Here is a 24,131-nt window from a genome sequence, read left to right on the forward strand (position 1 = left end):
TATTTATTCATAAGAGACCTCAAAGAGAGAGGCAGAGACACAGGCAGAGGGAGAAGCAGACTCCCTCTGGGGAGCCCGATGTGGGACTCGATCCCAGGACCCCGGCATCACACCTTGAGCCAAAAGCAGACGCTCAACCACTGAGCCACCCAGGCATCCCAAATTAGATGACATTTATTAAAGTATTTTGGAAGTAAAAATGATGTCATCTTTAGATGAGAGAGGGTCTTTGGGGTTTAAGATATTTATTTTCGGGGATCCCTGGGTGGCGCAGTGGTTTGGCGCCTGCCTTTGGCCCAGGGCGCGATCCTGGAGACCCGGGATCGAATCCCACATCGGGCTCTCGGTGCATGGAGCCTGCTTCTCCCTCTGCCTGTGTCTCTGCCTCTCTCTCTCTCTCTCTGTGTGACTATCATAAATAAATAAAAATTAAAAAAAAAAAAGATATTTATTTTCCTTTTTCCTGTTCTGATTATTTTAGTGTGCTTTACTCTGCAGAAAGTCTGGAGTAACTGATTACTATGCTTTGGATGATTATCATGCCCTTCACTTAACTAGGAAGATTGTGAAGAATCTAAATTATCAGAAGAAATTAGATGTGAGTTGGTTATGTTCTTGTATCTTTTATTTTCTTGAAAAGCATTTTGGCTTATGTTACCTTGAATTATGTCTTTAAATGGATTAATATGATTGTTTTATATTTCTGCAGGTTACTATAGAACCTTCTGAAGATCCTTTATTCCCTGCTGATGAATTGTATGGAATAGTTGGTACAAACCTTAAGAGGCAGTTTGATGTCCGAGAGGTGTGTCGTGTGAACTGTGAGCTATAAACCCTGCTGTCTGTCTCTTTATATTTGTATCCATCTTTTTTTTAACGTGTATCCATTTTTAAGGTTGAAATCGGTTTCCATACTTTCCTGCCTAGAGCCCCTTGTGGCTCTCAGTAGGGAGTGACATGTAAGGGGCAAGATCTCTTACTAGAAGGAAGAGGGGGATAAAAATCTCTTAATGGTTGGAAAGTTTTCGTTGCACAGTGGTGACGCTTGCTTTGTTCATCAATAGGACTCCCTATTCCTGTGGACGTTAGGAATGATGTAGGCAACTTTATTAATTTTCATCTATTTCTTTTTAGTGTTCTTATTTTGGGAAGTGGACGAAATGTCATTAAGTTGTTGAAAGGGAAAAAACGCACCCTTTCAGATCAATATGACCTTAACAGAGATTAGACTTTTGATGACACCTGAAGATGTTGCTATGGTTACAGATTGCTGACATGGTCTTCTTTGGTCTCGATTAATAATTTTCAGTGCATGCATATAGCATGTAGTCTTATTTTGTTCACTATCCATATCTGACAGTACTTTTTAAATGGGGAAATAATCTTAGTATCAGGTTCTGTGCCTTAATATTTGTTAGTTTTCCCTTTGACTATAAAACTATTGTGTGTTATTGTGTGAAAAATTATAGAAAATGCAGAAAAACATAAGATTGCTTATGATCCCACCCTCCAAAGAAAGCAGCGAATATTTTGGTGTTTTGGCTTATTGTGTATGTATACATTTTTACATAGCTGTGATAGTGTATACATACAAACATATGCATGTGTATTTTTATTTGTTTTTTAATTTTTTAATTAAGGTTTTATTTATTTGAGAGAGAGCACAAGAGGGTTGGTGGGGAGGACAGAGGGAGAGGGAGAAGCAGGCTCCCCACTGAACAGGGAGTGCAATGTGGTACTTGATCCCAGGACCCCGAGATCATGACCTGAGCCAAAGGCAGACTTTCAGTTGACTGAGCCACTCAGGTTCCCCCACATGTGTATTTTAAAAATTCTTTTTCCAGTTTAATTTATAAACATTTCTCTAATATTTAAAAGTTCTTCATGAAGCCTTTTACCATGACTAGGTCTTATTTGCTATAATATTACCTGGTGACACGGTAGGCACTCAGTAAATATTTTTTTTGAACAAATTGATGAATGTAATATCCCACCTGTGAATGTGCACATTTATTTTAGGCAATACCCCTATATTGTGGGTTCTTAACATCCTGGATTTTTATGGAACTCCAGCTGGTATTTCACTTTAGGAAGGTGACTTAGTTAATTGCAAGCTATAGAATTAGGATTTTAGCTTGCCTCTTCAGTTAATTACAGGCATAGAGAGTTTGGTACTTACAATCCAACGTGCTTGAAAAATGAGTTGTTGCAGATAGCCAGGTTTTCTAAATGGCTAAGAGTTCTTAGCTAAATGGCTACGAATCAAGCATAACCACTTTTTTCCATTTATTTGACAGTATTTATTGAATGCTTGTTCTGTGAAGGTATTGTCTGAGACACCAGGGGTACAGAAATCAGTAAAGCAGATGCAAATCCATGCCTTTATGGTAGTTCCATTTCATTTACATGGAGGTCTTTTTATAAAGATAGACTTTTTACCTTTTCTTTGTTCTTTTTTTTTTTTTTAAGATTTTATTTATTTATTCCTGAGAAATACAGAGAGAGACAGAGACATAGGCAGAGGGAGAAGCAGGCTCCCTGTGGGAAGCCCAATGTGGGACTTCATCCCTAGATGCTGAGATTAGGACCTGAGCCAAAGGCAGATGCTCAACCACTGAGCCACCTAGGTGCCCATCTTTTCTTTTCTTCTCTTTTCTTTTCCTTTTCTTTCTTTCTCTTTTCTTTTTCTTTTATTTATTTATTAGAGAGAGAGAGAGGAGGAGAGAGCACAAGCAAAGGGGAGGGACAGAGGAAAAGGGAGAAGCAGACCCCCAGCTGAGCAGGGAGTCTGACAACCTGGGGCTCTATCCCAGGACTGACTGAGTCACCAGGCGCCCCTAGACTTTTACCTTCTTAAATAGTATCCTAGACTTTCTACCTTTTGCTGATTCATATTCATCATTGTGATGATAATATGCTATGTTTTCCTTTTTCTTTTTTTTTTAAAGATTTGTTTATTTATGATAGACATAGAGAGAGAGAGAGAGAGAGAGAGAGGCAGAGACACAGGGGGAGGGAGAAGCAGGCTCCATGCAGGGAGCCTGACGTGGGACTCGATCCCGGGACTCCAGGATCGCTCCCCGGGCCAAAGGCAGGCGCTAAACTGCTGAGCCATCCAGGGATCCCCTATGTTTTTCTATAATTGCAAATAAGCCTTGTATGGAGGTCTTACTATGGAGCTAGAACTGTGATGTTCATTCAGAAAGCTGACTTGTAGTCCTTGTTTCCCTAGTCAGTGGTTCTGGATGGGACCTCTCTGAGCATTGCTTTCCACTTCTAGAAATAGGTATAGTACCAAATGCTATGTCTGTTCCCTGAAGTTTGAGTCTTTGTGAAGACGAGTTAATGTATCATATGTGGCTGGGTGGTGGTCATCCTATAGCAAATAGAAGATAGTTTCATACTAAGTGGCCCTAGTTTGCTGTGCTCTTTGAGTGGCTTTATTATTTATTTTTGTGTGAAAGAATGGTAGTTGTTATTTGTTGATTGTGTTTTAGAAGGTACCATTTTGGAGATACATAGTGTTTAGAACAGATAACTTACATTCCTGTTACATTATCGAATCTTTTAGAAAATAAAAAATAATTCCAGGTAAGCTCTTGCTTTTTGGAAAGAATGATGTTGGGAAGAATTCATTCATCATTCAGCCTTTGAATGTTAGAAACAAGGCTTTGATGGGGTTAACAGGAAAAAGGAAGTTTGAACTAAATAGAAAAATGGTGTGTATCATCAAAAATAGTTTCTGAACAAATCTGGAATATGTTTGGAACTCTTTGAAATAGTCCTGATGTATATGATGAGTCCCAAGGATAAACTGGTTAGTAATTACTCCTTTTAGATTAAATATGTATATATGTGGGATGATCCTTCAAGTATATCAGATACAGAATCAAGGAACCCTCATTGAAGCCTTAATAATAATAGCTACTTTTCAGTGAGGGCCAGGTGGTGTGCTTTAGTTAGCACTTTTTAAAGTATGATCCTTTTTTTTTTTTTTTAATTTTTATTTATTTATGATAGTCACACACAGATAGAGAGAGAGAGGCAGAGACACAGGCAGAGGGAGAAGCAGGCTCCATGCACCGGGAGCCCGACGTGGGATTCAATCCCAGGTCTCCAGGATCACGCCCTGGGCCAAAGGCAGGCGCCAAACCGCTGCGCCACCCAGGGATCCCCTTTTTTTTTTTTTTTAACTTTATAAGTTTTTATGTGCATACCACATCTTCTTTATCCATTCATCAGTCAGTGGCCATTTGGGCTCTCTCCATAGTTTGGCTATTGTAGATAATGTTGCTATAAACACCAGAGTGCACGTATTCCTTCGAATCAGTATTTTTGTATCCTTTGGGTAAATACCTAGTAATGCAATTGCTGGGTCATAGGATAGTTCATTTCTAACTTTTTGAGGAACCTCCATATTGTTTTTTAGAGTGGCTGCATCAGTTTGCAATCCTACCAACATTGTAAGAGGGTTCCCCTTACCTTTTTTTTTTTTTTTAACTAGATGAAAAAACTGAGGCTTAGAGGACTTTAGGGAATCAGCCTATGATTCTAGTTTCTCAGCAGTAGACCTGGGTGTCAGAGCTGGGTCTTCATTATCTTTTTAGGTTCATCACATCCTTATAACTTTGTCCCACCTTTGCAGAAGTGAGAACTGAGACTCTCTCTAGGACCACAAATCCTGTGTGATCCCTTCATTTGGAGGCTAAGTCTCCTCACTCTAAGCCTATACCTTGCTTTATGATTGAATCCCTGACCCTTAGCTAATATTTTTTAGTAGTTCCTGAAGCTGTGAGTCCACCTTCCAGCCCTTATAGTCTCTCTGATTTTCTGGTATGTTACATGGTTCTGTGGCTCTTACAGGGCAGTGTAAAACCAGGGCCCGGAGTGACTTGAGAGGATTAACCTCATGTATAAAGTGAAATTCTAGAGAGAAGACTTGCTGTGTAGGGTAAAATTCTGTGAGAGTGACAACTTAACAGGGAACTTGTTTTCCTTATGAATGTCTTAATGTAAAAATCTTTTTGTAATATGACCTTTCAGGGACATTGTTATTTTTCTTCTCAGGTCATTGCTAGAATCGTGGATGGAAGCAGATTCAGCGAGTTCAAAGCCTTATATGGAGACACTTTAGTTACAGGTATAAAGGAAAAGAGTTGAAAATAACATTTTTTTAAAAGATTTTATTTGTAAATAATCTCTATCCCCAATGTTGGGCTTGACCTCACAACCCTGCGATTAAGAGTCATATGCTCCACCGACTGAGCCAGCGAAGTACCCTGAACATTTTCTATGGCTTTGAGAATAGGTGATCTCTTGTCTCAAGGTATTGATGTACTTGGCGTGAGCTTTGTTATTTAGAGCAGCACAAGTGTGTGGGTCCTTATTCAGAAGGAGTTGTTTTGTGAAGGTTATGTGTAGCTCAATGGTTTCATAGATCGAGAGGGTTTATGATGATGACAGCTAGATGCTGTGGGATTGGACCTTGTCTGGGGCTTGGCATTCACTGTATAGAAAGCTTATTGGGGGGCCCTGGGTGGCTTAGTCGGTTAAGCATCCAACTCTTTTTTTTTTTTTTTTTTAGCATCCAACTCTTGATTTTGGCTGAGGTCATGATCTCACGGTTGTGAGATGCAGCCCCACGTCAGGCTCTACTGGGCATAGAGCTTGCATAAGATTCTTTTCCTCCCTCTCTATCTGCCCCTCGCCCCACTTCTCTCTCCTCTTAAAAAGAAAAAACAAGATTCTTATCACAGTAAAATTAGCAGAAATAATTGTAGTTCTTTTTGTTTCTCTGGATAATTTGTAGTATTTTTGAAAATTTCAGCACTGTTTCCTTGGTTCTTTAGTCTTTAATTCTAGCAGATTTTATGTGATGTAAGCTTCCTAGAAGGATGTAAAGTGAGCTACACCTTCCCATAACCTCTATGTAGGTCTAACAGTGAATCGTGTAAACACTAGATTGAGACTATAGGACAGAAAACCAAATCTGAAAAAAACAAAACGTTTTTAAAAGTTTATAAAAAGTTCATTCATCTAAAGTGTTGAGTTTGTAGGCTTTTGAAGAAAGGTATTTGAAACTGATGCTAGGCCCATAATAATCTATCTTGGCCAAATGGCAAAATGAATTTTGTGAATCTTATTAGGTCTTATGAAAGCTAGAAAATGTAGTAAGTAACCTGGAGACAACATATCAGAGGAAAAAAAACCTACAAAAAATCCAAATTGCAAATATACATTGAGGCTTAAGGATAAATCACAGCACTTTCTCCTGGTCTGATTTATGAACAACAAAAGGCTTCACACTGGGAGTGGAATTTATGTTTTTGTATTTGAGGTGTTTAAGTGATTAAAAGCTTTTTGTTTGATACATAGTCAGGATTTGTGACCAAACAGTTCAGGATGTAACCCTCATCCTGCAGCAGTTGGAAACAAGTCAGAGCTGTTTCTGCTTCTTTCCCAAAGATGGGTGAGGCTGTCTCTGCTGTCTGTTTTTATGAATTTGCCCCAGACTTGCTGACAGACTTGTGGTACCTTTGTCCCCTAGAGTACTTAAGGATATACGTAGCGCCTGTGCCCCTCCTTGACTGTGCTGGAGTTCAGATAAGATCAGAGAAAGGGAAGAGGCGTGAGGTGGAGAAGAGGGGCGCAGGGGGTGGTGAGAGGAGCAAGTATTGGCAGGGAGGGAGAAGAATGGATTTTCTGAGGATCAGGTATGTCTGGCAGCTGTAAAGTTTCCTCCTGCCTCTGCACTTACCTCACATAGGCCCTAGTAGTTTCTTGGACATTCTGCTTTCCATTTTGGCCCGAAGGAGTTTGGTGAAGGTACTTCCTCCGTGTCCCTGATATAGTGGGGCATGTTTCCTCCTTAGCAGGCCCTGTGCCTGGAGATCCTAGTCCAGGCTGAGGTTAAAAGTCTAGACAGCTCACAGGGCAGTAACACTTTAGGGGCAGTTACCACACTGCCAGGACAGGTGCAAGATTCCTCACTTTTTTTTTTTAATGGATTTTTTTTTTTTTTTAATTTATGATAGGCCCACAGTGAGAGAGAGAGAGAGGCAGAGACACAGGCAGAGGGAGAAGCAGGCTCCATGCACCGGGAGCCTGACGTGGGATTCGATCCCGGATCTCCAGGATCGCGCCCTGGGCCAAAGGCAGGCGCTAAACCGCTGCGCCACCCAGGGATCCCTCCTCACTGTTTTTGTGGGATGAGGGAAGTCAGAGTGGATGGCTAGACCTTGGGGGATCGTCACCCCTCTGTGTTGCCTCCGTGAGTGGCATTGCTGTTTAAGATGGACAGCGTTGGCTTTTGGCTGGGATTTTAGGACAGAAAGACCAAGAAAACCAAGACAAGGCCAGAATAAAGAAAGAAAACACATTTTTAATGACTCAGTGTTTCTGGTACATCAGTAGATTGACATTCTCTCTTGTCCATTAATTTTTCTTCAACAATTTTTTGAGCACCTGCTTTGTGTCACGTATCACACATGTGTCAGTGGCGGCCTGGACCTCCTGAGCTTGAAGACAGAGCCCGGTTCTGGGCCCTTTGGTTGCGTGCCTTCTTGGACCTTGGCTTCCAAGTATTTGACACCTACCTAGAGTCCTAAAGAGGCTTGTTGAAATTCAAGATCTCTCTAGCCACAGTGTTCAGGTTCACAAAACCTCCTGAAATTGCCTCGAGTGTCTCCCTCACATACTGACTACTGGTTCCCTCCCCCCCCCCCCTTTTTTTTAGATTTTTGTTTATTTATTCATGAGAGACAGAGAGAGGGAAAAGGAGACTCCTTGCAGGGAGCCCGATGTGGGACTCGAACCCAGATCCCAGGATCGCACCCTAAGCTAAAGGCAGACACTCAACCACTGAGCCCCCAGGCGTCCCCAGTTCCCTTCCTTTCCTTCTCCCTTACTCCGTGTGTCTGTGCGAATGGGCAGCGGGTGTTTGCAGCAGCGATGGGACTGGGAGTGACATTCATTCTTCTAAGCTTAGCCATTTTTTTACTTGAAACTCATGACCCTCTGGGCTTGACTGTGTTCCTGCCCTTTTTTTTTTTTTTTTAAAGATTTTATTTATTTATTCGTAGACACAGAGAGAGAGAGGCAGAGACACAGGCAGAGGGAGAAGCAGGCTCTCCATGCAGGGAACCTGATGTGGGACTCGATCCCCGGTCTCCAGGATCACACCCTAGGCTGCAGGCGGCGCCAAACCGCTGCACCACTGGGGCTGCCCTGTGTTCCTGTTTTTAAAAGCAAGTCTGCCTTTGCTGGCTTTATCCCCTTTACCACAAGTGTGTGTCATCGCCTCAGGCATTTTCAAGCAAGCCACTTACCTGAAACTGGTGGAGAGCTCTGAATGTGGGCCTTGAAGGGCCCTCCGTCTGGGATCCATTGCATTCCAGAATAGCCTCCGTCTGGGACTGAGTGGACATACGTTCCATGAATGGGCGACACCCTAATCCCATCATCTAACCAAACCAGCCAGTCAGACAAGTGACAGCCTTACCTGTGACACATCCAAGGAAGCAAAAAACCTAGACTCCAGGGCCTTAGAAATAAGAAACTGTGACAGGAGCTGTTCTGTACCCTAGATATGATCTCTACATTTTAAACTTTGAACTTTGATTTGAAATTACGGAAGCATAACCATGTCTGTCAGCTGTGTATTAAAAGCTCTCAGAAAAAATAAATATTTTTTCAATTTTCTTTTGAGGATTTGCTAGAATATTTGGATACCCCATAGGTATCATCGGAAATAATGGAGTTCTCTTTTCTGAATCGGCAAAAAAGGCAAGTACTGTTAATGTTAAACGTGTTGCAAGATTTTCTGTTTTAATTGAAACATAATTAACTTTTGAAGGTCAAGTAATGAATGAAAGTTTATGGCCTAAAAGCTTTAAAACTTTTAACCAAATGCCTTAGTAGGCTGAACACTGTGTGAACGTGCATGTGGACGTGTGTGTGTTAGTGTTTGAAATAGTTCTTACAGACATTTATATTAACCTGTCTTATCTAAAGCACTATTTAAAAAATCAAATGTCTTAGGAAAGTTCTTATGAGATCCTTGAATTACAAGCGCTGCGGATGACACGCACACATCCTTAGGCTCTGAGAATACTGTGGAGATTTGAAGTGGAAAACTAAAGAATTGCCTTGTAGCTCCCACAGATGAGCAGTTCTTCTCTTAGGTCTTTGGGTTTTAGTTGCAACCTGTTCAGAACACTAGCGATTGACCTTGTTCCTACAGCTGTGTGCCAGTGATCATACAGGTGACTGCAAAACAAGCGCAGTACACCAGGGTCACATGTGCCACTGACGGTGGGTCTGCGTGGTCGTATTGCTACTAGCCAAGCACAGGGGACTCTGTTATTGTTGACCCAAGTATGGTGTTTGCAGGGTGCATGCTTGGATGCAGGTTTGTTAACTCCTTTAAAAAGATGATCTCATGTGCTTACAGGGGGCTCACTTCATCCAGGTATGCTGCCAAAGGAATATTCCTCTGCTGTTCCTTCAAAACATCACTGGTAAGACAATAGCTTAATCAGTTTTGTTGCGTTATCCCAGAGCTGCACTGTGCATGCGGTATGACTCCGGTATTGGACCCTGTAGACCCAGGATGGTTCTGTCATAACAAAAAGGTCTATTGGATACTTTTCATAGAGTCTCTTTCAGGGTTAACACTTCATGAATCAAATATATGAGAAGTTTATCCGTATTTGGATAAAGCAGTTTCCGAGTTCCGCGTCATACAGTCTGGTGGCCTCCCTTCACCCCTCCACACGCATACCTGTCCCTCCAGCAGCAGCAGTAGCAGCAGCAGCAGCAGGGCTCTGTTCTCCGCCAGGAACGTTCTCTGATCTCACTGCCAGAAAGTGTTTTCTGACCCAGCTCTTTCCTAGCATTTTTTTTCCCAAAAGGATTTCAAGCACATGCTGTGGCTCCCCCTTTCCCTCATTGTTTTGTGTAGTTAATTCTGCCCTAGGTGACATATTATAAAAGGTCTACGCCCATCCTGAACAACAGTCTGGGGATTTGAGTTTGGCCTCCAGAGAATGGTATGATCAGTATCACCTCTCTGGATTTCATGTTTCACACATGATCTTAATGGGGTGCATGAAACGATCTTGAAGGTTTCTTATGGTTGTAGATTTCTTTTTCCCCAGAATTCTCTTGTTCTACTATTTGTATTGTATGTTGCAGTTAGATAATTGGTTAGCTGACCCCCCCCCGACCCCCCCCCCATCTTCTAAGTGATTCATAGTTATCTCAGGCTCAAAGGAAGGAGGGCTCTTAATTACTTGTTAGAATCAGGGAAGCCTTCACCAAAAAAAAAAAAAAACAACAACAAAAAAGAGTGGCTCATAGCAGTTAGCAGGGCTTTAAACCGTCTGGTGCTGCTCTTAAGTTTATGCTACTTGGTTAGATGAGTTTTGAGAGGCGTCATATCCAGACAGCAGCCTGAGGGGGCCTTAGGTGCCAAACCTTATTAAAGGGCAGATAAAAAGGATTCTGAGGCTTCACTAGTCCAGGAGCCTCGTTTCTAATAATGGTTCATGGTTTATTAACCAACAGTAAATTAATTATCTTCTTGGAAGATACACCTACATTGTGGTTTTTCGGTTTTTCAGTTCGATGGGGGCAGAGAACAGAGGTTGAGTTTGATTCTGCAACCTTGCATTTGAGAGACTTGTGTGACGTTCACGGAACTATGTATGCAGAGGGCAGTTGAATAAATCTTGAGCGCAGAAAATGTGTGTCAGCTGCAAGGTGAAAATGTAGGCGACCTCAGAATGTGTAGATGTTACTTAAAGCTGTGGGAAGAGATAAGAACACCCCGAGAGGAGAGAAGAGGGCTCAGCGACAGTGTTTGAGTAACTCTGCTTCCTTCCAGAGATGGGAGTAGAGGAAGGGAGCTCAATTGTGGTGTTTTTAACACTGGGAAGGGTTGGAGAAAGACAAGGGAGGTGGCACCGTCTTCTTGGAGGCAAAATCCTCCGCAGGGAACAGAGAGGCTGTGGGCTGCTGGGTGAGGGATGAGAGCTTGAAGATAGCTGGTGTTTAAGGTGGCTTTCTGTTTTTTTTTGTTTTGTTTTGGTTTTTTTAAATTCAATTTGCCGACATGTAGTATAACATCCAGTGCTCATCCCATCAAGTGCCCTCCTCAGTGGAATGTTTCAGGGAGTCAAGACAAGGCGGAAAGAGAAGCTGTGAGCTCTAGTGAGAGCCCTGCTCAGAGGGGCCGCAGGGAAGCACGTCGGGCCCGGCGAGGGCGAGGGCTGTCCCGTCAGTATGGTGGTTTCCGCAGCTTGTACAGGTGTCCCATAACGAGTGAGTCTGATGGGGGTATTGCGAGGGGAGGAGGAACGTGCCCAAGACCCAGAAGGCCCAATGCGGCCAAAGAGCAGCTTCAGCGGAGTCGGGAGCTTGAGGAAGTAGAGGAACCTTGTCATTGTGAAAAATTCTTGTACCTGGTGGTGGAGCCCCTGGCAGAGGCTCTTAGTGTCTCTGAAACATTGAAGTTTTAAGGCAGCACTCCAGAAGGAGCAGTGTCTGTACTGAAGCAGGCCCGTGAGCACCAGGCCTCAGAGCAGGGCTTGCCGCGGGCCTTGGTCTTCGGCTTGCCGTGTCACATTCTTTGATCACCAAGCCCCTGTGCTGAGACAATTTGTTGAGGATAAGTCTCTTTTCCTTTTGTCTCTCTTAGGATTTATGGTTGGTAGAGACTATGAAGCTGAAGGAATTGCCAAGGATGGTGCCAAGATGGTGGCCGCTGTGGCCTGTGCCAACGTGCCCAAGATAACTGTCATCATTGGAGGGTCTTATGGGGCTGGAAACTACGGGATGTGTGGCAGAGCATATAGGTTGGTGGTTGTCATGGTCTTCTCTGAAAGAATGAATCACACCTCAAGCATAAGTATAAATGGTCAGTTTGTTACCAGTTTATTTGAAACACAGAATGACATTCCCAGATCTTGATCGGTTATACAATAATTGGTATCATCTGGAGGGGTGAGATGAAATTTTCAGGCTAAATGTGCTACTTGGAAGAAATCCACAACAGGAATCAGGAAATATTTTGAAATGGCTGCTAATGACAATACTACATATCATAACTCGTGTGATGCAGCTGAAGTCTTGCTTTGTGGCGGGTGTGTAGTAGACATAAGTATATATATTGGAAAAGAAGGAAGGCTGGAAATCAATGAGCCAGGCAGCCAGCTCAGGAAGTTCAAAGAACAGCATGTTAAATGCAAGAAAAATAGAAAACAAGATGTTATTAAGATAGAACAATCAGGCCCAGAGTTGTCGTGTTTATAAAGATTAACAAATTTGGCAATCTCTCAGTAAAACTAAAAAAATAAAACAGAAAGGCTTTATTTATTTATTCTTTTTATCAGAAATGGAAAACAGGACATGACTGCAGATAACAAGGGGATAATTTGAATGTCTTTATGCTCAGTAAATTGAGATAAAATGAGAAAATGAAATTTATCAAAGCAGACAGCGCAATCACCTAGAGAATGTAGAAATCCCACTACATTGAGGCCGCACCTCTGGAGATGAGCCTGGGGTGGGTTCCAGGCTTGGGTGTGTTTTTTTGTTTTTTGATCCCCTTGTAATGTCCAGCTAGATAAAAGAACCACTCATTTAGAAGTAAACACAAGTTTACTGTGTTAATTCTAACACAGAACCTGTGCGAACCTCCATGAATTAATCTGATAGTTTTTTCTTCTGTCTCCCCACAGCCCAAGATTCCTCTACCTGTGGCCAAACGCTCGCATCTCAGTGATGGGAGGAGAGCAGGCGGCCAGTGTGTTGGCCACAGTAGCAGAGAACCAAAGAGCACTCAAAGGGAAACAGGTAAATGCCATTTCTCCTTCTTGTCTGGGTTTGGCCCTTAGCACCGAGCGCTCTCGCGGCCGGGGGCACATGCCCGGAACCCCCCGTGTTCAGGGGTGAGGGTCTCACGCCGGGGCCTGGCTTCCTTTAGAAGATGCTGACCTTGAGCAGTGTGACTTACATATGCTCTGTCTCTCTTCGCAGAGCCACCGTCTTTGAGGTCCCTTCATGTAATTTTTTCAGAATTTCCAAGAAAACACTTGAGAAACCCTGCCTGTGAGCACCCGAGGCATAGAGACGTTTGACTCTGAGTCGTTTGCAGTTAGTGAGACTTAAATAAATGTGACTTACACCTTTGATTTTATGACTGAGAGGAGTGGGACTTTGTTGTTTCAGTGTCTCCCTCACAGTGTGTTTGTGTGGGAGGGCTCAGTCCTCCAAGTGAGAAATGAGTGATGTTATCCTGTGCATATGATGAATGAAGGATCGCGGAGAGGTCACTGGCAGCTTGATGACAGGCAGGTCAGCAAGCGGCTTTTAGTTTCACTGTGTGTTAATGGTAGGCTCTTTAAGGGATTATTTTTTAGGTCTCGTCAGCAACATCAAACAAAAGGTACTGAGCACTCCACAGGGCCCGGCGTGCTCCCAATCACCCTAGAAAATTGACATGACTCAGAGAAAATGTGGTTCCTGCCCCCGTGAGGAGCTGACATCCTGGGGGCTGACACATTACAGTCTAGGGGTTGAGTGAACAACAAGAAAATTTATTAAGGCAAATTCTTCACTGCAAGTTTTCAAAGGGGATTCTTTTGTTTGTGTCTCAGAGATCCTTCTGCAGTTCCGAGTTCATTAGTTTTGTTTCTGAGAGAGCGCGTGTGTGCGTGAGTGCAGTGGGGGATGGGGAGGAGTGGTGGCCGGGCAGAGCCGAAGAGAATCCCAGTGCGGGGCTCAGTCCCATGGTCCTGAGATTGTGGCCTGAGCTGAAATCAAGAGTTGGAGGCTTAACCTACGGAATCACTCAGGTGCCTCTTCATTAATTTTTATGAGTTATAACTTAAAAACTATCTTCTGCAAGTATCGCACGTTCCGGTGGTTGGTGCGTGTTTCTGGAATGGTTTAGGTGTGCTGTTTTACCGTAACAGGGCATAGCGTGGACAGGGCTTTTCCTTCTAAGGCTGTCATTCCTCCCTTGAGGGATCCTCCAGTCAACTGTCCAGTTTGCAGAGTGGGGATAAAAGAAGGACAGGGCAGGGCTCTGCCTCTCTCAACGCATCCCACCCGTGCCCCACTTCCTCAGTTGTCTTCTCCAAGCGGCAGGAACTCTGCAGGCTTCACCCGAGGTTTCATACTCACTTCAGTACCGACTAGTATCCAAGCAAAACGAAAGGTTTCCGTGTGTGCGTGTGTTAGGGCTCGTGGGGGGTACGAAATGCTCCCGGATACATGTATCTCTAAGGATTTCATTTAGAGAGAGAGCATGTTAGCGTGAGTGGTGGGAGGGCAGAGGGACAAAGAGTCTCAAGCAGACCTGTGCTGAGCGCAGAGCCTGATGTGGGCTCCATCTCATGACCCTGAGATCCTGACCTGAGCCCAAATCAAGAGTTGGGCACTTAAGGGACTGAGCCACCCAGGCGCCTCTCTACCTGTTATTTTAAACCATATAGCCCAGTGCACTAGTCTCTCACTAACAAGTTCTTTGATTGCTTTGACAGACCAATATATAAATCGTTCTATTTTTATGTATGAAAGGAAAGTACAGGACTTTAGTGGTTCTCTCTCCAAATTCTTGACATATTAATGATATTAAACTATGAAGGTACATGAAAGAAGGTTGGATTTATTGAAATAACTCATTTGTTTTTGGTGTGAAATACTTTTTTATGTTGAAAATACTTTTTAGGGGGATGCCTGGGTGGCTCAGCAGTTGAGCATCTGCCTTCGGCCCAGGGTGTGATCCTGGAGACCCGCGATCGAGTCCTGCATCCCTCTGCCTGTGTCTCTGCCTCTCTCTCTTTGTGTATCTCTCATGAATAGATAAATAAAATCTAAAAAAAAAAAAAGAGAGAGAAATAGAATATATTTCAGGGTTTCAAAATTAGTTTGCATAAAGATTTTTACATCTGAATTAATTATCACTTGTTTCTGGCAATACTGGTGAGCAAGCCACTAAATTTTTAGTTAGGGAGAAATACCTCTCATCTATTTGGGTTTATTCAAGTTGTGGTTGATGTTTTACCCTTTAGGCCTTAAAATTCTTTGAATTTGGCTATTTTGAATGAAAATTCCCTACTTGGCCACCTTCAAAAGGAAGTGCTACATGTAAGGTCCCCCTTTCACTATGCTGTATAATTCACATCCATTGCTGGAGCCTGCTAGAACACAATACCCGTGGTTTTGAGTCTTACCCTAAAACGCCTCAGGCTGTTGTGTCTGGTAAGGGGGATGTCGCCCCAGACTCTCAAGTCTCAGGTAAGGGCCTGAGTGTTCGGGCATCTCTTATACTCCACATCTGTCACTGTGCAGATGTTGGTTGTGACATGATTACTCATGAAATGCTTGGCGCTTTTTTCTTGAGGTTCTCCTGAGTGGGTCTGTTGTTTTATTACAGTGGATTTACTTATGGCTTATGGTCCTTTTTTTTTTTTTTCTTCAGTTGTCCAGTGCTGATGAAGCAGCTTTAAAAGAGCCCATCATTAAGAAGTTTGAAGAAGAAGGAAACCCTTACTATTCCAGTGCAAGGTGGGGCCCAGGGCTGGGGTTCAGGGCAGCAGCCTTACACAGATCTGGGCAGTTGGGCTGGTCCAGCCTTCATGGGAACCAGACAGGAACGTTGGGACACATTTAATTTTGTACTGTGACCACTATCATGGGACTGTCTGCTGAGATACCACCCCTTCTCCTGGGCTGGGCTGGGGATCCACCATCATTGGTCTGATTCTGCAGTCTCCCCACCCATCTTCCTCATCCCACTTGTAGGTGAGGTCCCTGGACCCACAGAGGCTGAAACCTTTAATTCATTCTTCTATAATTTTTGCTTAAACACGTGGATTCCCATCATACCACCCCCTTTGATTACTTCGTGTTTACCCCATTTTGAATGTGAGAATGGTTGGACACTTGTTGGCGCTTGCTGACAAGGGTGTGTGTGTAAAGGGTGTGTGTGTATTCAGAAGGTGATTACTCACGGCCAGGGTCTGTGTGTCAACACCAAGTAATCCCTTCACATGCTGTTGTGGCTCTTGGTTCTGTTTGTTTCTTGCACGGCTCACCGAGGTAATCAGTGATCGTGGCCGGCCCGGGCTGGAGACTCGCTGGCGTGTGTGCACTCAGACTTTGTTTTCAGCAACGTTCATGTTCTTCATTCTGAGGCATAATCTCAGCTTCCTATCTTCCTTTTATCCCCTGGGCAGGTGGAATAAAGCATATAACTATTTGTGTCTTTTAAAATTGGGTTATGCGGTGATTTATGTCATTTACTGGTAAACCAAACTGGAAAGAGAAAAAAGAAATTAAAATTTATTTGAGTCATCTGAACACAACGTCTGTGGCAGGCGCTGCTCCTCGCGCTGGGGGCACAAGGGCTGAACATACTTATTCTCAAGAGTATAATCAAAAAAAAAAAAAAAAGTATAATCAGTTTCAGATTCAAAATAACACCATTTGACATCTTCAGAAAGCCCATTTCTCTTCCTATTAATATGAATTTTGCCAGCAAATTTATGGGTATATTTTGTTGTTGTAGGTCATTGATTCATTTAATTAAGATCAAAGTATTTTATAGTCTTTGGGACATTAAACACATTCTTTTTACCATCACTTAAATAGACTTCTGTAGTAGCCAGTAAAAGCAAAGAAGATATAGAAAAACCCCCAAAAAGGTATAAGAGAAAATAATAAATTGTAAGCTCGCCTATAGTTTTTTGTTTCTGCAGAAGATTTTGAGTAAAATTCACAAGGACAGTTGAAATATTAAACTTTGAAAAATAGTGCATCTTTTTTTTCAACCCAGGCTACGTCATCTTTTGAGAAAGACTGAATCCCTTATTATTTTCATACTTGCGTTAGTATTATTTTAATGGACTGTATTCAAGGCAGAAGAGCAAATGGCCTGGGTAGATTTATCTTTGGAGACAAATATCAGACACTAAGGTTTTCCTCTATAACCCAAAGATGATGAACCCTTCTGTGGAAACCCTTGGCGGCACGGGGACAACAATTTTCTTTCAAAATGAAAGGATTTTCAAGCCAGTTTATGACACCTTTGTTGGGTTGAATAAATCTTAGCTTCTCAATAAAATTCTGGTCTGCTTGGGCTCTGCTGACCAGAGGGTTGGAACCATCTTTTCAGAGAGCTCGTCTGTGATGAGCTACTGTGACCTGGGTTTCTCTCCATCCTTCATGTACATGCCTGGTTTCTTCTGCTAACTTCTTTTTATGATCAGAACTTTTTCAGGCATTTGATCAGGTCCTTTTACCCCTCTTACCTGGAGTGGTCTTTTTTTTTTTTTTTTTAAATTTTTATTTATTTATGATAGTCACAGAGAGAGAGAGAGAGGGGCACAGAGACATAGGCAGAGGGAGAAGCAGGCTCCATGCACCGGGAGCCTGATGTGGGATTCGATCCCGGGTCTCCAGGATCGCGCCCTGGGCCAAAGGCAGGCGCCAAACCGCTGCGCCACCCAGGGATCCCTGGAGTGGTCTTTTTAACGACCACCCCGAAGCAGCCCCGGCATCACTGTGCCTGCTGTATTATTCTGCTGTAGGCTTCAGAAGGGAGTGTCATCAATCGACCTGGTCATGCATGGCAACCATGGCCTTTCCTTATGGGCTGTTGATACTTCAGGGTCCCTATTATGAATGTTTTATGAGCAAAGATTTGATTCATGGCCTGTCGATGTAAGTATGGTTTAATAATTGATGCTATTGTCCAGATACCGAAGACAGTTTGTTTAAAGAAAGCCAAACTGCCACCTACTTAATGACCTTTAAAAAACAGTATTTCTCATTCGTGTTTCTTTATAAAATTGAGGTTGTCAGTGAAAAGCAAACACATTCCTACCTCAGAGTTTCTTTTGTAAGCAACTTCAAGCGACAACTTGTTTTCCTCTTGTAGCAAAAAATAAAGAACATATACAGAAGGTCATTTATTAAGAAAATGTAGTGGAGTCTATTCAGTAATTTTCATAGTTTCTTAAAAGTTTGGGAGTTTGGGGAAGATACACCTTTCCCAATAGAGACTTTGGTTTAAAGTTATTACCTGGGTTCATGTGCCTCTCCGTGTTACTACCAGGAACACAGGCAACTTGTACCCGGGTATGGACAGAAGAGGCACAGCAGGCATTTTCCTGGAATAAGTAAAAAAAATTTTTTTTTTTGTAAAAATGTTTTAAAATCAAGGATTATTTTGAGGTTCCTTGAAGCAGTTCCCAAAGTCAGAAGCTCACCCTGATGTGCTGGGAGGGCCTGGGATGAAAGTCCTGTCATTTTCCTTTCTCTCTCCTCCTCGTCTGAGTGTGGCCTCAGTCGTGAGAATGTAGCACACCAAAGTAGGTCCCTATGGTACCTGAGGAATAACCTCTGCAGCTCTGGGCATAAATTGTGCAAATGGTAATTTGGTGATAAATTCCTAATGACTTGTGTTTTGTTCTTTTTATCAGGCTATGGGATGATGGGATTATTGATCCAGTGGACACCAGACTGGTCCTAGGTCTCAGTCTTAGTGCAGCCCTCAACGCACCGATCCAGAAGACTGACTTTGGCATCTTCAGGATGTAACTGGAACATACGGCGTCTTCCGCTGGACATGTACCAAAAATTAATAGACTTAGTAGCCTTAAAATTTTAGACTTCTCCAACATGTGGCTATAAGAGTAAAATTGCTTTCTTAACACAGTACATTGTATTTTTCTACCTTAAAAAAAAATCAGTGAAGATATTTATTTGATGAACTTCAATTCCTTGTCAATTTTCCCAGAGAAATTTTTCTATGGTTCACCTTTGCCCCCCATAAAATGAAGAGAATGATTTACAGTTACCCTTCCTCACCCACGCATAGTGGGGAAAGTTCTGTAACCTATAAATTGCAGATATGATGGAGATTATTCACCGAAAGTTGCTTTTCCACTGAAATGAATGTTTTGCTGATTGTGCACGATGCGATTTTAACACAGTTTTTAAAAGCATCTGTTACTTTGCCTTTCAGCCATCATCCCACTCCTTCCCGTAACAGTCAGATTTGTTGCTGTCTGCGCTCGGGGTCCTGTTTGCTCCCTTCTCTCTTCATCCTCCTCCTCCTCCTCGGTTTCTACTGCCAACAGCTGCCTCCAAGGCTGACCTCCACGTTGCTGAAACCAGTGGGTTCTTTCATGGTTTTATTGGACTGAACTCTCTGCGCCATTAAGAGCGGTGGAATGCTTCCCCCTAGCAGCGCTCTCCTTAGCGTCCGGACCGTAACTCTAGGTTTTCTACCAACCTCTTAGGCCTTTATTGTTCCATCTCCTTTGCCAGGCCCTGTTCCTCTACCGATTTCTCTTACACTCCCTTTACCGTTTATCCTGATTTTTCACTAGTAAAAGATGAACAAATTCTTTAAAAGGTACAAAAATAACAGGGAAGTATCTCCTCATCCTTTTTTTTTAATTGTGATAAAATGTATGTATCATAAAATACAGCGTTTTCACCCTCTTAGGTGTTCTGTGGCCTGAAAACATTCACACGGTTATGCTACCATCGTCCGCATCCATCTCCACAACTTTTCAACATTCCGAGCTGAACGTCTGTTTTTGGTAACTCCCCGTTCCCTCTCCCCCAACCCCCGGCACTTTGCTCATTCTTAAATATATGTGTTTCTCATGGTTTGGTTTATTCTCGCTGGGTTGGTCTAGCCCTTTCTGGCTTTGGTTGCCGCCTGAATGCACCTGATTCCTGCCTCAACACATCTCCCTGAGCTCCAGACCTGTATGTCCCCTCCTGGTTTTCTGCACAATGATGGTCTTACAGGAGCCTCAGATTCAATCATCAGGGTCTGTTGATTTTGCCTCCTGTCTCTTGAATTCCCCATCACTTTTGTTCTCTGCCGCGGTGGGCTTTAGAAGCGGTCTGTGTCCAGTCGTAGCTTGCACTGCCTCTCCGTCGTGGGGAGAGTAGCTGGCCATGCTAGTCTCATTCCAAGTGCATGTCTGGTCAGGCTATCCCCTTGCTTCAATGTCTCACTGGCTCCCGGTGGAAATGCGAGACCCTCCATGGTCTCCAGGATTGTGGCCATCATGTCCCTTCGTCTGTCTCATCTCTTTGACTCTTCCTCACCCTTGGTGCTCCAGCTGCTCTGGACTTCTCATTCCCTGAACCTACAGAGTCGTCCCCCCCCCAAGGATCTGTCTGCTTGCACCATTCTACTTCCCCTTAAACATTTACCATTTTGTCCATGACTTCCCCGGGCTGGGTCAGACAGTATGTGCTCTTGTAAAACACCAGCCACTCTCTCTGTCTTTCGTATTTATGAGAAACACAAACATTTCTTTAATATTGCCCTCCTGTTAGGATGTAAGCTCTCTGAGAGCAAGGATCTCCTGCTTCGCCTGCCCCTCCAGTCCCTAGCACTTGTAGGTGCTTACATGATATGGTGAATGAATGAGAAATCCATACTTTAATGGATGTCATCAGACCACATTAAAATTGTGTGATTATATGATATGATGCAACTATCAGGTGCTTTCCTAATAAAATATTTCAAACATTGTGTGTGATGTTCCATTTAGGCAGCATTTGTGTATCAGAAGTCAGTTTAGGTTTTTTGAGATGTGCCCAGATAAGTGTTCACAGTTCAGGGGCAGGCCACATTTTCAGAAGGATATCGGAGGAGGTCCCCGAGAAGACCTGACTAGAGGACCTGACTGCTTCTTCACTCGCTAAAGGGAACAGTGCAGTGGGCGGCTCCACGCCCCTCCCCTTTCCTTGGAAAGCTCGTTCTGTAGAGGAAGCCATTTCAAGAGCGTAGCCTTGGGAGAGAGTAAGGCGACGTGGAGACCATCTGAACACAGTTGAGGCCTCTTTATAAAGAAGATTGGCCTGTGCGTGTGCGCAGAGGTGATCTCCTGTTGCTCAAGAGCGCTCTCCTCGCTCACCACTGTGGCATGGCCTGCTTCGCTCTCCCCTGGCCTCCCTGTTCTGGGGCCAGTTTTTGAATCAACAGAGTGATGTCGTGGGATGCCTGGGTGGCTCAGCGGTTTAGCGCCGCCTTCAGCCCAGGGCGTGATCCTGGGGTCCCCGGATCGAGTCCCACATCAGGCTCCCTGCATGGAGCATGCTTCTCCCTCTGCCTGTGTCCCTGCCTTTCGTGAATAAATAAATAAAATCTTTAAAAAAAAAAACGTGACGTATTTTAAAATAGGAAATTATACTAGAGTTGCAGTTAAAATTTATGTCCTTGTCAGAAAACGAAAATTTTCAAAAATCCGGAGTAGGCAATATTTATTGGTTATGAATCATCAACAAGTCAGAGATTGATGGATTTTTTTGGAATGTTTTTACCTGTCTAAAAATAGTTTCCTCTAAAAAGATTACAGTCCTCACCAATACCACAGCTAAAATAGTTAAATTATGTTAAATAGCTTATCCATATCCAAGAAAAAAAACTGTTCACTGAAATAGGCAGCATTTCTTGTCTCCTCCCTTGAAACTTTATCGAGACACAACTGACATCACAGGTAAGGAGAAGGTGTGCAGTTGTGATGATTCATATTTTGTGAAATGGTTACTACAGTGTGGTTACTTAACACGTTCACGTCCCGGAACTTTGTGTGTGTGTGTATAGGGAGAGTATTTTTGTTTTCCTACATTTCAGTTTTTATAAATGAGAATTGCAGTCGGGATAATAGGAGTAACTTAGAATTTTAAGTAGTATGCAACTAGTTAATTTAAATGAGCCACTGTAGCTACGTACAGAATCAGAGACAAAACTGCTTGTATTTTTCAGTTTTCAAGAAAAAATTTCAATTTAGAATGTGTTGAAATGTGTTTTTTTTTACACTATGAGAATGCGTTGTTGCATGGTGCTGAATGTGCAAGTAAAAAAATTACCATTTGCCAAATGTGCATGTTTATGTGTAAGGCACAACTAGAAAGGCTAGATATTAGCTTTAGAGGGGTAGTTAGGTTTTTTAATGATTTCGTAAGACTTTTCTGGGGGGAGAGGTCACGTAGACCTTGTTAGCTCTGAAATGTGCTCGGTATCCTGGAATGATGATTGCTGATTTTTCTGACCAAAACCAGTTCTTGCAAATCTTAATTACTGGTTCTGAAATTCAGTATTTGGAAAAACAGCTAGAGAATGGTCTCTGGTTATTTACAACATTTCTTCACAAATGTTAGAAATTAATGATCAGCATCCAATAGTGACAGGTTTTTATTGTCAACAGCATCTAATAATGACAGGTTTTTGTTGTTTTGACAAAAAGTACCGCCAACTACTTGAAAAAACATTTTTTAAATTCAAAGTGCCTCAAATTTGCTTGTATATAGAATTGGAATGCTGAGGATAAAGTTGCTCTTGGAGCTAAATGGAATTTCTATCCACCTTTGACCTTTCTAGGCAAAGGTGAGGTTTGTAATCCAGGTGAGGTTTGTAATCAAGTGTTAATTGTAAGACGTGAACTGGCCGTTTGGGCTAATTTCAAGAGGTTTCTATAGGAAATGTATCCTACATTTTCCAATAGCTTCATCGTACTGCTATGTTTTAAGGTAATTAAAAATAACGTTTGTTTTGGAATTCGTTATGATTTAAAATCCAGCATTTTTTTTTTTTTTTTTAGAAAACTTAGAGACAGTTAAGAAAGTGAAAATTCTCCATAATTTAACCACCCAGAGATAGCCGCTACTATTACTAATTTCATGGATAGACTGTACTATTATTTTTTTCAATCCTTGGGGATTTTTTTTCCACAAAAAAAATGTTATCTTCGTTTTCACAGAATGTAATGTAAATATATTGACATGTTTCCATGTCATGTGCCACTTCATCTACAGTTGTGATGTTGCATGATACTACGGTGTAAGGACGTCCTGTTTGATTTAACCTCTTCCGCGTTGTTGGGTGCTTACGTTGTTTCTGGGTTCTCACTGTGATGGGTAATGCTGCACTAAGTACCCTGTGGGGTCTTTACATAACTGATAATTCATATAAATTCTTAGGCCTGAGATTGTTGGATCAAAGTGTGTGTAGACTTTTAAGACCTATTGCTGGATTCTGTTCTACAAAAATATATTTGTGGTACACGTACTGCTGAATGTCATGATGACGCTGGTGCTTTCAGATGCTGCAGTAACTTCCAGTAGAATTTAACTTTTTAGGAAACTAGCATTATCGTTAAGTTTTAAAAGTTGTGCCTAGGTAACAAGGTCACTTTAGCAACAAGCCGCGAAGACTCCGCATAAACGTGTGGATGGCGTCACAGTTGTGGAAGGACTGGGCAAAGACAGGGAGGAGGCCAGCTGAGTGCTAGTTCTGCTACCAGAAAGTTCTGTGACCTTGAGGACGATGGGCGGGGACCAAATTCAGCCCCTCTGACCTAGCATTTGTTTCCTTACATCCCTCCAGTTACTCAAGTTTTCTCTCCACCTCCCCAGACCCCCCTTTATTGCTGCTACTTACAGAGGCGAGTGGGCTGAGGGGTGAGCACTGGAGGCAGGGCAAGGCCCTGGAAGGTGGGGATTTAACAGAACTTGAAGAGAAAACATGACCAGACCTGTTAGAAGTAAGCTGGGGAAAAAACAGGGTGTGCTAAGAACAATTATTATTATTAAAGCTTTTGTTTTAGAGAGAGAGCGCGCACTCTGTCCAGGACCCCGGGATCACGACCAGAGGCAGACACTTAGCCCACTGAGCCGCACAGGTGCCCTGTTCCTACGCAGCAGCTGGCCTGGTGACAGTGAGCTGCGGACCCTGCGCGGGAGGATGGGCTTTGTCAGGGTTTAGTTTTTTCAAATGAACACACTACTGAAGGCCTGCTGTGTCCGGCTCCGGGTGAGGGCGGTTCACACGCAAGGTAGGTGCGGCCTGGCCCCTTGCTGTGGAGCCTTGGGTCGTTCGTAACGGGGCTGTTGTCGCCTGCTCTGTGTCCCCACCCCACCCCGGGGTGTTAACCCTCTCCAGTGCCCTTCGTCAGACGGGAACAAAGAGCTGGGCCCTTGCTGGGGCCTGGCCCTGCCGACTTGAGCGGAAGGAGAGGGGGAGGCAGCGGCCGAGTTGGTCGGTGGCCGGTTAGGGGGTTAGAGGCCTGCGTCCCCGGCGCCTCTCTGGT

The 24,131-nt window shown here is 43.1% G+C and overlaps 1 protein-coding gene across 2 annotated transcripts in view; it reads left to right on the forward strand.

Annotated features, from left to right (window-relative positions):
- The window catches only part of MCCC2 (methylcrotonyl-CoA carboxylase subunit 2), a 73,291-nt gene extending 52,719 nt beyond the window's left edge, over nt 1-20,572 (forward strand). For both annotated transcript variants that reach the window (XM_025447332.3, XM_049103758.1), the window contains 9 exons: nt 499-598; nt 710-805; nt 5,068-5,140; nt 8,708-8,784; nt 9,452-9,518; nt 11,699-11,855; nt 12,741-12,855; nt 15,488-15,573; nt 18,492-20,572. In XM_025447332.3, the coding sequence (XP_025303117.1) occupies nt 499-598; nt 710-805; nt 5,068-5,140; nt 8,708-8,784; nt 9,452-9,518; nt 11,699-11,855; nt 12,741-12,855; nt 15,488-15,573; nt 18,492-18,609 (889 nt within the window). In that variant the 3' untranslated portion in view covers nt 18,610-20,572. The remainder of the gene's footprint in view (nt 1-498; nt 599-709; nt 806-5,067; nt 5,141-8,707; nt 8,785-9,451; nt 9,519-11,698; nt 11,856-12,740; nt 12,856-15,487; nt 15,574-18,491) is intronic.
- The last annotated feature ends 3,559 nt before the right edge of the window (nt 20,573-24,131 follow it).

The sequence above is a fragment of the Canis lupus genome, chromosome 2 (assembly GCF_003254725.2).
Source record: "Canis lupus dingo isolate Sandy chromosome 2, ASM325472v2, whole genome shotgun sequence".
Lineage (NCBI taxonomy): Eukaryota > Metazoa > Chordata > Mammalia > Carnivora > Canidae > Canis > Canis lupus.